Consider the following 12,986-nt stretch of genomic DNA (forward strand, 5'->3'; position numbering starts at 1 on the left):
GGGCTCCCAGGGCTGCTGCAGGCACCCGGGAGATGAGCATGGGGTGGGCTGGAAGAGATGTGCCAGGCACAGCATGGGCTGCATGGGAAGCACTGCAGGGCTGCCGGTGGTGTGAGGGCTGCAGGAGATACAGGAGCTGCTGGAGACATGGGACATGCGGGACACGTGGGACATGAGAGAGATGCAGGAGCTGTGGATGATGCAGGAGATGCAGGAGCTGTGGATGATGCAGGAGATGCAGGAGCTGTGGACAATGCAGGAGATGCATGAGCTGTGGACAGTGCAGGAGATGCAGGAGCTGTGGACAATGCAGGAGATGCATGAGCTGCGGACAATGCAGGAGATGCATGAGCTGTGGACGACGCAGGAGATGCAGGAGCTGTGGACAATGCAGGAGATGCATGAGCTGCGGACAATGCAGGAGATGCAGGAGCTGTGGACGACGCAGGAGATGTAGGAGCTGCGCTGCTCCCTGTTCCTTTGCAGCTCCTCATATAAGGCTATTGCTGCAGGTGCAATTTATGGGATTTGAAGATTTCTTTGCGCAGGCTGGTTCCAGAGCCCCCCAGTTTGCTCCCACAGGAAGGAGGGAGCCAGGAGGAGCAAACTGGCGCCATGGGTCCAGCTCTGCCTGGTGAGGGTTAGAGCATCCTGCTGTGGTTCTGCCCAATGGAGAAAATGAGCTATGAGAACCCAGTCACCCTTCATTTCCAAGGCTGTGATTGCTGCAGCTGCAGGCTGCCAAAGCCTTTCCAGCAGAGCACAGTGAGGATTCCCAGATGCTCTCATGGGGCATGTTCTAAAAAGCATCCATCCATCACACTGTGCCGCAGCCGCACTCCTGGCACCTTGTGCTGCCTCTGCTCGGGGATGCTGCTATTGTAAGAGAAGGCTTTGGGGAGCACGTTAAGACACCCCCAGTCCTTCTGAGGGGAGAATGTGGAAGGAAAACATCCGGGAGCTCCTGATTCCCTTGGCAGTGGGGTCAGGGGTAGTGAGGGAACAGAGAGGCCTTGTTCTGCCCACGGGTGAATGAAAAGGCTTTTGTGAGCCTCGCTGTGCGCATGGCCCCGCTGATTTCCTCTTGTTATGATCGCTGTTGTTGCTAACACACAGTTACTGCTGCTTCTGCATGTCCTTCCTCACTGCTTGGACCATCCCTGTCCTGGAGGTGAGCTCAGGGGTGCTGAGGCATCGCTGCGGTGGTGGAGCCGGGTCTCTGGCCATAAGGGACTCAGTCCTGCAGCATAGAAACATGGAACCACAAAGTGGTTTGGGTTGAAGGGACCTTAAAGCTCATTCATTTCCAAGCCCCTGCCATGGGCAGGGACACCTTCCACTAGAGCAGCTTGCTCCAAGCCCCATCCAGCTCCATTCCTTGAGGAACGGCATTAGGACGTTTACCCCAGTAGCTACGTATTTCTTGTGCTGAACTAGAAGCACTCCAGCTCCACTTGGGTCTTCATCAGGAGCCTCCTGCATGGACAAACCCCAGCTGCTCCCTGCCATGGGTGGCACTGGGATGCTCACCTCAGCACGGCTTCTTCCCCCATCGTGGTTTAACCAGGGTGTTTATCCAGTGTGGAAGAGCTGCAGCGTGAGGGCAGCGCAGACAAACATCCCATGGTGCTCTTCCCAGAGCACACCCTGAGTTTTGCCATGTCCCCAGAGCGCTGGCACCAACCGCAGCCGATAACACCCTGGTGAGGATGTGCAGGATGACTGCAGAGCCTTTGGGTGCCCTGGGATCCCCCCGGGGTCTGCATCCCTCAGGGGTGTGAGCATCAGGGTCCTGCCAGCCCGCACCTCACCAGTGTCCCCCCGTTAGGCTCAGCTGCCCCACTGCCTGCTCCCAAGCAGCATCTCCACCCCAATGCATGTGAAAAGCCCAGAAAACACCAGGACGCATCCCAGCTCCGTGGCAGATCCATGTGCTGACAAACACACGGCGCAGACCCATGGCCAGGCCTGACGCAAATTGGATTGAAGGGGAATGAGATGTATTTTATGTCCTTAAAACACATCAAGTGCTTGGGAGTTAATTGGTATTTAATTAGCATAAATTAAGCTCTTTAATAATACTCCAGGAAAACAAGGCACTGTTACAGATGCTTTATGAAGAGTCACCCTGACGGATGAACCCCATGTGTGCTGAGCACAGCAGCAGCAAGACAGGGGAGCGCACGCAGCCCTGCACGGGACATCCTCCTTCTGCCTCCCTTCCCTGAGCCATGCGACAAGGGCTGATGCTCAGGAGCATCCCCACCGCAGTGGGATCATGGACCTGAGACCCTGCACCCACCAGAAGCAGCACCCTAGGGTGCAGCAGGGAGTTGGGGTGCAGCAGGGAATCAGCTCCATGCAGAGGCAGCTGCAGCCACGAGCGTGTTTCCTGCACACCCTGGGGTGAGGCTTCCTCTCAAAAGGGGAAGGTGGGCACCCACCATGCCCATTGAACCCACAGCCCCAGTCACTCAACAGCCTGAGCAGGGCCCAGGACAGGTTGGGACTCCCCCATCAGCTCCCCATACCCCCAGGCTCTCTATGGGGAGGAGGCAGCGAGGTTGATCCTTGCTTGGTTTGGCACTTTTGGTGGCGTTGCCATGACAACCAACCCAGTGACATCTTCATGTGCTTTGTCTCCTCCTGTGGTTGCATCATTTTCCTCCCTCAATGAGCAGCTGCCTGTGCCCTGGTCACCGGGGCTCACGCTGTCTGTCGTGGGGGTACCACAGGGTACCACATCCCCCTGCCCAGCCCCTGTGGGCAGGGATGCAGGCAAACACCTCCCTGCGTCAAGGATGCTTTAATTCTGGCACTTCCTCACTTCAGCATCTCCCCAACCTTGTCCTTTTCTAAATACAGACACATCTCTGTGCGTGTGTGTGCACGTGTGGGTCACCTCCCAGGCTGGGAAAATAGAAACCGAGCTGGAAATAGAGAGGAGACAGCGTGTAGGGCTCTGCCAGCCCCGCGGGGACACCGGGAAGCTGGGAACGTCCTCCCTGCCACAGCAACGGCTTCCCTGCCTCTGCGTGGAGCAGCCTGTGAGGAGAGGTAGGAAGCAGCTCCTCTATCCGGGGGGATTCCTCCCTCCAGACCTGCTGGCTGCAGGAAAAAGGGAGAACCCAGGGCCCAGCACATGGGTCCTGGCCCTGGAAAGACGCTGCTGCTCCCGCCTGCAGCAGCCTGGCCCATTCGCACTCACACCAGCCCTGTTCACGGATCGGGACCCCGGTACGGGGCTGGTGGGCAGCCCCATAAGGGGGACACGGCTCTCCCAGCACAACCCCTTCCCCAGGGCACGCTTGTAGGGTCTGGGAAAGCCACGGCCGTTTCCCAAGGTAGGTCTGCAGCATTTGGAGTGACCAAACCCAGGTGAGCTGAGGGGCTCCCGGTTGGGAGCACTCCCAGTGACGCTGGGTGCTGGGGATGAGCAGTGGGGATGGGAGGGGGTCCCTATGAACCCCACCTGGGGAGCCCACACGATGAGTCAGGGCAGAGCTGCCGTCGGGGCCGGGTACCGCTGACGCAGAGCCCTGCGCTGGCTCCTCTCCCCCTGCCCACACAGCTCCATCACCCTCCTCCTGCCGGCTCCTGCTTACGGCAGCAGCTCCCGCTGGCACACAGCCCCTCCCCTCGCCCCCCGGGCCCAGCACTCGTCCTGTGGCAGGGGATGATGGACCCACCCCGAGCTCTTGATGGCTGCATCACCCCCTGCTCCTCATGATGCTGAGAGAGGCCATAAATCGGCTGTCACCAAAGATCCCTCCTCCCATCACCCTCCTCTGTGGCAGCTTCTGTGGCCATCATCCTGGACCTGCTTGAGGAGCCACAGCACAAAATGAGGAGTGGGATCCCCTAGGGGAGCATCCTGGGTGCTGGAACGTGGGATCCCCATGGGCTGAGTGCTGAGAAGGGAGCAGAAACCCGAATGGGAGACATGCAGGAGCCAGCGTGGAGCAGGGGATGGAGCCTGCCAGTGTCCATCAGCACGTTTGGGGCTGGGGAGCTCTAGCAGGCCCGTGCCAGGGCAGAGGAAACCACCTGCATCAGGGCTGGGAGTTAACATTGTTGTTAAGTTCAAAAGCGATCGGTGCCACACGGCCCCCAGGCAGGGCTGCATCACCTGAGCAGGGTCAGGCAGGCTCCCCCCGGGTGTTTGGGAGCCAGCAGCTCTCACTGCCTGCACTAGGGAGCTGGAGATGCTGCCGGCCACAGCCACGCACACCAGAGCACAAGGGGATGGGCGCTGCGCACTGCCAGTGCCCCGTGGGACCCCGTGGACACTGGTGCAGGTCAGAGGATGCTCCTGGGGAGCTGGTCCTGGGGTGCAGGGGTGATGCCCGGCCCTGCTGCCAGCGCAGGGATGCCCAGTTCAGAGGTGCTGCTTTCCATTGTCCCTGCAGCATCCAGGGAAGCATCTCCTGAGCTGGAGCTTGTGAGGAGAGGCAGAGCGGAGGTGGGATGGGGAGGAGCAGGACCAGGACCGGGAACAGGGTGGGCTTCACAGCGGCTGTGCTGAGCTGCACCAGCCCCGTTGTCAGTGACAACGGCACAAACACAGCCCCATGGCCAGCATCACTTGAGGAGCAGGCGGGTGCTCCCGTCACCAAGCAGGGTCCTTTGGGGAGGTAAAAGAGAGAGAAACCTGGGGTCAGTGCTTTTGCCATTGCAAGCACACAACAGAAACACAGTGACAAGAGCCCGGTGCCAGCCTAAGCCTGAATTTGCCCCACACCACAACATGGATGGAGCAAACACACGGATTAGGGCACAGATTGATGTCGCCCTGTCCTCATGAGAAGGAGAGGGGAAAGGAGTCTCCAGCCTTGGATATCTCCATGGAAAAGGGGTTGCTCACAGGGTGCAGGGCAGAGCCCTTGGGTGGAGGCATGTTGGGATAGGGGGACTCATCCTGCACAGCTCCTCTCTCTTTACCACTGCAGCATCACCTACCTCACCAGCGCGCTGACGAGGAGGGCAGCGACCATGGGCCCTACCCAGTAAACCCAGTGATAGTCCCAGTAATTGGCCACCAGAGCTGGCCCGAAGGCTCTGGCAGGGTTCATGCAGGCTCCAGACACAGCACCTCTGAAAGAGAAACCAATCAGCCACATCAGCCCTTGTGGGATATGGGACCAGCACCCGGCCTTTCATAGGGTGATGCTCAGGGCAGCAGCAGCACCCTGGACCACCCATTCATGCATGGATGCTTGGTGCTCAGGTGGCAGCCTAAGGAGCTGCAGCACAGGGACCATCCCAACCCGGGCAGCTTCTCCCCACCAGGCACCTGCCTGTGCTCATGAGGACTCACCAGTTATAGGGGAAAAGCCAGCGCTGGGTGGAAGCACAAAGGCTGAGCCTATTCTGGGGCTAAGGAGGAGCTGGGCTCTAAGCAGGGGATGCTCGGGACCACCCCTTGGAGCGGGGCAGGAGGAGCAGCAGCGCTTAGAGATGAAAGGAAGCTGAGATGGGTAAATATTTGCAGAGGGGCGGCTGTGCAGCGGTGAAATCACAGCCCCGGATCCCGCTAGAGGGGGCACTGCCTTAACTAAAGAGCCCATTAACATGCGGGACTGCGCGCTCGGTACCCACCGCAGAGGCACCAGGGCCCTGCCGCACCGAGCGGGTGCGGATGAGCCCGCTCCGGGCTGCTCAGGGCTTCCCCGGGCAAACACTGCCCTTGGGTGCTCTCGCCCCATCGCAGGGCCATGCAAAGGCTGCTCTGGCTCCAGCGCAGCAGCTCCCCCCAGCACATCAGAGGGGCACCTGGGTCATTGGCAGCCTCCCCGGCTTTCCTCAGTTTCCCTTGCAGCAGGTCCTGTGCTGTGCTGCAAGGGGGCACATCCCATCCCATCTGCAGGCACTCTCCTCCCTGATGCAGGATGCAGCAGCCAGGATGGAGCAGGGAACCATGATGCTGAGCGCTATGAGCTGCCCCTGGCACCGCAGGACGCTCTGAGCACCAGCTCCATCCGTGCAGCCGATGGTCCCATCCTGACCCCTGCTCGGGGCACCCTGAGTGGTGACAGAGTTGCAGGAGCAGACAGCACCAGCTGCCCGATGGGAATGTGCATGGAGATAGGGCTCACGAGCTCACCCTGCCAAGATGTTGACCGTGACCGAGAAGCCGATGCAGAAAGGCGCCAGCGGGGTCTTGGTCTTCCCATTGGCAGCGCCCATGCAGACCACGAGGACGAGGAAGGAGGTGAGGATGATCTCACCCCCGAGGACAGAGGGGACCTGATCGTCAGCTGTGATGATGGTGAAGGCTCCTCCGCTGGCGTTCCCGTACCGCTCGCTCGCTGCCACAGCCTGTGCGGGGACAGCCCTGGTTGCGCCTCCATGCTCCACACTGGGGGCTTTAGAGGGCACATGTGCTCACTGTCGGGACAGCGTGGGCAGCATCAGGTTAAAGGGGAGCAGATCTCATGGCTTTGCTCCTGAAAGCCAGGCCTGAGCGAGTGTAAACTCATTACTGAGGGCTCTTAGCATCAACCCAGGTAATAATGACAATGAGCCAGCCCCGCTCTGCCTCACCCAGCCACCGAGGCGCCGTGCATGGGATGCCCGGGTGCGGGGAACGGGCAGCGCCAAGTTTAAACTAACCCCAGAGCGCAGGCAAACACTGCGAGTGAAAATGGCTGGAGCTGCAGAGGCACCGTTCCGTGCACAACCCGTGCCCACAGAAACCTCTGGAGAGCAGCTGCCGGGGAGGAGGAATCACCCCAGATGTGTCCCCCCCCCCGCATCTGCACGGCGCTGTCAGCCCCAAACCGCAGCGGGGGCGACTTGTCTGAGCCCTGCAGCCAGACTGTGAAAGAGCTGGAGGAGGAACCAGACACCCGAGCACCAGACAAGCCCCGAGCCCACACAGCAGCCTCCGAGCGTGTCACCCTGTGAGCAATCAGCCTGCAATCACCCGCAGAGTCGAGCACTGGGTCCCCCTCAGCCTCCCCATCACACACACACTGCAGCTGGAGCCCCTGGGGGTGTCCCTGTACCCCAAAACATCCGTACCTTTGCCAGGCCGGCTCCTATGGCTGCTCCGCAGAGCTGGGAGACCCAGTAAGGGATGAGCATTGTGATGTTCAGCCCCCCGACCAGCCACATGGCCAAGGACACGGCAGGGTTCAGGTGGCCGCCGCTGTGAAGAAGAGAGGAGCATCAGTGCGGTGTTCACCCCTGGGGTTGAGCACTGTGCTCACCACGGGCTGGAAGCACAAAGGAGTCTTCAGCCCTTCCCATGGGAAGGTGCTATGGACAGCAGAATCCGGACATCTCCTGTCTCTGCAGCAGCACCACCCTGCCTCCAGCAGCTCCTCCAGGGGCACAGGCTCGGGGATCAGAGTCATTCCCTTTACCCAGAGAGCAGCCATCCCTGCCCTGCTGCGGGACGGGAGGCACGGATGGAGCTGGTACCCAGCCTGGCAGCACCACATCCCCACGGAGCTGTCGGGAGGGCTGAGGCCACCCCAGCACTGCAGGAACCCACTGGGACTGTCAGGGTGTATCTCCCCCTGCTCCGTGCCAAGGTGAAGGCACAGGGGTCCCTCTGCATCCCTGGCCACCACGGCCCCGGGAAGGGCTGGACCTCGCCTCCTTACCAGCCCTAAGTCATTCATCTTGAAGACCCCATGCAAGACAAGCTCAGATACCTTCTAATTAAAAGAGATTATCATGAGACACACTTTAATGAACAAGTTTCATAACCAATCAGCGCTAATAATAATTGCTGGTGCAGCCGATGACTCAGAGTGTCTAGGAACTATAATCACATCTTATTCTTCAGCTGTAATTAAAGACCCATCATAGGAGAGCAGGAAGGGGGGTTGGTTAGGCTGGAAATGCCTCTGCTGGACAGGGCTCTGGCTGCAAACACCCCAGGGATGGGTGGGATACCGGGAGCTGGAGGAGGACCTGGCTGCAGGTAAAGCCCTGGCTAGAGCGCCAACCACCACCCCATCCACGAGCCAGTCAAGGGGAAGGGAATGAAACTCCACAGGGGCTGTTACAGCTTCTTCCTTCAGGATAAATCTGTATCTTAGCATCTAGCAGCACATTGCTCAACCAGCAGGTTCATCTAAATACTGCTTTTGAGGTACTGAAGCCACTTGTAAGTGGAATCCAGGTTTCCTGCCGGTGAATACACAGGGGAATAGACTGCTCGGGTCAAAACGTTTTGCTCTGACATCCTTTTAAAGGGAAATTTCTCAGCTTTCCACAGGAATGCTTCAGCTTTGACCGTTTCTATTAAAAGGGGCTAAAAATAAAGGGTGGCAATCACAAGCCAAACAAACTCCCCCAGCCCCGAGGTGTTACCGGCAGCCATACCCTGTGATTCATCGCAAGGAGTGGGTTTGCCCTCCCCTGCCATTCCTCAGAGTGCTGCCGGGCTGCTTCTGGCACGTGTAAAAAGCCGCCCAGTAACAGAGAGGCTCGATGGCAGCGCAGCGTTGCTGCAGCCACCAGTACATGGGCAGGGAGGATCCGACGGGCAGTGGGGCAGCACGAAGCATCTCTGCCCACCAGCAAGGACCGCGCAGCCCCAGGTACCAGCCTGCTCCTACCTGATGTCTCCCAGGACGGCGATGCTGAGCCCCAGGGCCAGCCCGTGCGCCAGAGCCGGCTGCAGCCTCCCGGTGCCCGCAGCATCCTCCACCGACGAGAGGCAGCCGACGCAGACGAAGAGCACGGTGCCCAGCAGCTCGGCCACGCAGGGCTGGACCCGGCGCTCGTACCAGTGCGGCTGCGGGGGCTTGGCCTTGGTGTCCATGTCCAGCACCAGCTTCACCGGGTGGTGACTGCACCCAGCTGCGGCCATGGGGTGGAGAGCCCTGGGATGGAGCAGGGAGAGCCCTGGGGGCAGTCGGACCCGCAGGCACAGTGAGGAGATGCTGCAGAGCAGAGGCTTGAGGGACTGGAGCTGCAGGCTCAGGTCTCCAGTGGGTCCTGGTGCAGGGACAAGGAGCACTTGTCCCACTGCAAGGCTGGCAGGCTCCCCTTGACCTGTATGAAGAGGTAGTGGATGGGAGGCTCTACAAATGGATTGGATTTGTATTGCTTAAAGAGAAGGGGAAAAAAAAAAGGGCAATAAAAGGCGATAGCCCAGCCCCCAGAAATATGAAGCTCTTTATCACCGCCCTGATAAAAACTCCTTGCTTCAAGGTTCTGGGTTTATTTTTTCCCTGTGGGTATTTTCTGTCACTGCCAAGAGCTGGGATGTGATTCTGTCCCCATTGCTGCCCATAGCAGGGAGACCTGCGTGAGGCCCTGCTGTCTGCCTTCACCAGGTGGCTTTTACCATGCCAAGAGGCAGCACGTGCCATGGGGACAGCAGCACTGTGAGAAATGGCTGATGTAGCTCTGGGGAGGGAAAATCCACTCCTGCAATAAATCACTCCCATACAGACCCATCACCAAACCCCTTCTACAGACCCCAGAGAGCAGGTGAAGTGCCTGATTCACTTCAAGTTACCAAAGGAGCCTGAACCACAGTGAGAGCTGGTGCCCCTAAACCTCAGCCCAGGTCCTGCCAGAGCTCCTCAAGTGCCTGTATCCCTCTCGCTCTCAATTGAAGAGAGCTGGTGAAAGTGCCAAGGGATCTGGGTGCTGGCAGTGTTCAAGACCAGGTTGGATGGGGCTTGGAGCAAGCTGCTCTCGTGGAAGGTGTCCCTGCCTGTGGCACGAGTTGAAGCTGAATGAGCTTTAAGGTCCCTTCAACCCAAACCATGCCATGATGCTATGGCCCACCAGCACCTTTGAAACCTGATGTTGACCAAACACTTACAACCTTCCAAAGCCCCAGTGCACCCGGTAAGGGATCACTGCCCCGAAAGCCAGATCCAAGCCACAGCAGAGGCCATGGAGCTGGGAGTCACCACCACAGGCAATGGGCACAGTGGTACAGACACACGGTCTCTGTGGCGCAGAGGATACAGCTCATCCCACAGGGGATGAGCCCTGCAGCTCTTCACCTTGAGCAATCACCCGCAGTGGCTGGTGTTTGTGGTGGGTAATTAAGGATTGGGTTTATAGATGGTTTTTCCCCTCTCGTAAGCAAGGGTAAAGAACAGCACGGGTGGTTTATGGTGTTTTCACAGGACACTGGGGACTGGAAGGAAATTTCCACTTGCCTGTCCCAGGGAGGCCTGTTGCCGGCCACACAGTGGACAAACACCAGGCTGGAGCTATGGAGAATCCAGGCACCTCTAAATGAGCCCCTGTCAGCTCATTTCTCCTGCTGAGTGCTTGCTTCCTATAGACAAAAGGTTATAGAAATCACAGGAATATGGAGAGGGAAGGCAGGGGTCGGTGAGGCTTTGGGGCTCCTCTTTGAACCCCTTATGTGGAACTATGGAACAGGAAAATACCTGAGTCAATGTCAGCTGGAGCCAGTTTCCAATGGGTTCATCGAATCCATCCATCCCCGGGTCCCGCAGCACAACCAGACGGGGGTTCCGTTGAGAGGGACTTTAATTCAGGCAAAAGGAATCCAGATTTCATTTGTTTGTCAGGGTATTTATGATGAGAGATTAATGTAACACATTTCCACATTTCATCTGGTGCTTCCTACCCGCAGCTCTCAAAGTGCTGGAGGAGTGATGCTGGCACCGTGTCAGGGCACCAGGAGGGGGCTGAGCTGCCCCATGTCACCAGGCAGCAGCAGTGGGCATGGGGATGTGCCCTGGGAGCCAGCCCATGGCTCTGCCCCTCCTTGGCCAGGCCAACAGCAGGAGAACAGCTGCTTCCAGATGCTGATGCCACGTACATGGTGATGAATGCAGCCGATGGCAATGCCACTGTGCCTGGACCACGGCTGTTCAGGCTGCTCATGGTGACTCCAAGCAGAGCAACAGCTTCAGAAGGTCACAAGCCAAAAGTGAGGACTACCCCCATGTCCTTGGCTTTTAAACATTTACTGTCATTGTCTGCGGAGCAGGGACGTTTGCCTAAGACTTCCATAGGAAATGCTTCGTGTTCAGGCAACAAAGGAATTCATTATGGATAACCAAGCACAGGGCAGGGACCCATTCCACCGGAGCAGCTTGCTCCAAGCCCCTGGGTCCAACCTGCCCTTGAACACTGCCAGGGATGGGGCAGCCACAGCTTCTCTGGGCACCCTGTGCCAGCGCCTCAGCACCCTCACAGGGAAGAGCTTCTGCCTAAGAGCTCATCTCAGTCTCCCCTCGGGCAGGTTAAAGCCATTCCCCTTGGCCTGTCCCTATGTGCCCATTTACAAAGCCCCTCTCCAGGTTTCCTGCAGCCCCTTCAGGCACTGGAGCTGCTCTCAGGTCTCCCCTTCAGGAGCCTTCTCTTCTCCAGGCTGACCCAGCCCAGCTTTCCCACCCTGCAGCTCTCAAGCACAACACATGTTCCATACTGGACTGCTACAGACCCATTTTAAGCTCCATCTTCCTGCTATGGCACCTGGAGAAGGGGCTCCTCCAGCACCCATCTCCTGTTGAGAGGCACCACGAACATGCAAAGCAAACAACCCTGCGCTCAGCACCCTTTGCCCCTCCTGGATAAGATTAAATACTTGGCACTAAGGTTTGCTCAGTGAGCGGCAGAGAAACTCCGCTGGGGGAAAGGCGTGGGGATGAGCAGGGATAAATCTGCTCATATTAGCAGACACTTATTTTTGTCCTTGTTTGTGCTTGCACCGATTTGTTAAATGAGTGACAACAGCAACTGTGTCAATTGGGAAAGGAAACGGTGGCACAAAACAAGCAACAGCGCTGAGAAATCCCTCTTAGGAACGGCAGGGAACAGCTCCCATGTCCACCTCCCTGGGTGGGAAAGCCACAACACCCCTGTTTTACCCAACACCCACTCCCCACGCATTTCATTCTGTTTCTCCTTGCTTCACCCTGCAGATCTGCGGCGCTTCAGTTGCTTTTCCATAGGAACCATAGCACCCAAACTCCAAAAGCACTTAAAACATTTAAGAGCATCTCCAGGTGCCATTAACATCTATGAACACTGAAGTGCAGGGCTGGAGCAGATGTGGACTCTCTGCTGACCCAGTGCAGGTACATTTCACAGGACAGAGGTCCCACTGGGGTCTATACAAGCAATCACAAAGGATTTCAGTGCTGCACAATGGGGTTGCTTCGAGGAGAGACCTCAGCATCCGTGGTCAGCTCTTTTAATAAGCCATAAAAGCAAAGGCAACTCATTTGACACTGCCTTATCTTGCCAGTGTTTACCTTGTAGCTCCAGAGCCCGAGGGATTACACAACTGTTGCTGAATGAGGACCTGCAGAAGTATTTGCAGCTCGTAGCAGTACCACGGGTGACCCGACCTCTGCCCCCTTATAGAGCCTATCTTGCAGAATGACTTCACCTCCGATCGCTACCATCCTGCTCCAGCGCAGATGGAAAATTCCAAGGGTTCTCCACACACTTACCATTGTCTGCTGGAAAACAGGGACAGATTCAGGGCAGTTCTGGGGATCGAGAAGGGAAAACAGGGGATGAAGCCACACTCAAAACCTTAAATTTGGCACTTAACGTTAAAAGCCAGCAAGCTCTCGAAGGAAGGGATGCTCCCGCTCTCAGGCAGCTCACACACGTGCACATCTTCCCAGCCACCCCACACTTGGCTCCCTGTGACTATCCCATAAGGCTGACAACAAGGGAACATTTCCGGCCTCAATATCCACATTTCCCTTTACCCCAGCAGCACAGACCTCAAAACCTTTGTAAGCATGAGATGAGGAACGGTAACGCTGCAGAGAAGCTTGAAATGGCGTGTGCTAAACCAGCAGCTGCTTTTCAGTGAGGTCCTAGAGCCAGATAAACCCTGTAAGGAACTAAATGATTGAATTTTCTAGAAGGGAACTAGTTTTATCCATCTTTTGAGCAGGCAATGCTCAGACACGGGTAACGTAGATGGAACACAGGCACAATGAAGTGTAATCATCTGAACTGTGGTTGAAGCTTGGACAGAGCGAGGACCGACACACAGGGCTCAGCAT

At 57.5% G+C, this 12,986-nt stretch overlaps 2 protein-coding genes across 2 annotated transcripts in view; both read right to left on the reverse strand.

The window, feature by feature from the left end:
- Positions 1-12,986, reverse strand: part of TEX47 (testis expressed 47) — a 149,324-nt gene that overhangs the window by 63,715 nt on the left and 72,623 nt on the right. The window lies entirely within an intron of this gene.
- AQP8 (aquaporin 8) lies at positions 4,488-8,827 on the reverse strand. The gene is made up of 5 exons (XM_057398070.1): positions 8,574-8,827; positions 7,024-7,150; positions 6,104-6,318; positions 4,960-5,094; positions 4,488-4,624 (listed from the first exon to the last, which is right to left on the reverse strand). The coding sequence occupies exons 1-5, from the start codon at positions 8,825-8,827 to the stop codon at positions 4,582-4,584; spliced, it is 774 nt and encodes a 257-aa protein (XP_057254053.1). The 3' UTR covers positions 4,488-4,581.

Source organism: Pezoporus wallicus, unplaced genomic scaffold (assembly GCF_028554395.1).
Source record: "Pezoporus wallicus isolate ANWC-B61680 ecotype Strahan unplaced genomic scaffold, APGP_CSIRO_Pwel_v1 contig_6274, whole genome shotgun sequence".
Taxonomy (NCBI): domain Eukaryota; kingdom Metazoa; phylum Chordata; class Aves; order Psittaciformes; family Psittacidae; genus Pezoporus; species Pezoporus wallicus.

What these genes read in the sequence shown, in the direction of transcription:
- AQP8 (XM_057398070.1), bottom strand. Translation starts at nt 8,827, where the DNA reads ATGGCCGCAGCTGGGTGCAGTCACCACCCGGTGAAGCTGGTGCTGGAC. An exon ending in ACGGTCAACATCTTGGCAGG is followed by an intron (nt 5,095 to 6,103) that starts GTGAGCTCGTGA and finishes TTTCTCTTTCAG; the next exon opens with AGGTGCTGTGTCTGGAGCCT. An exon ending in CTCGTCAGCGCGCTGGTGAG is followed by an intron (nt 4,625 to 4,959) that starts GTAGGTGATGCT and finishes ACCTCCCCAAAG; the next exon opens with GACCCTGCTTGGTGACGGGA.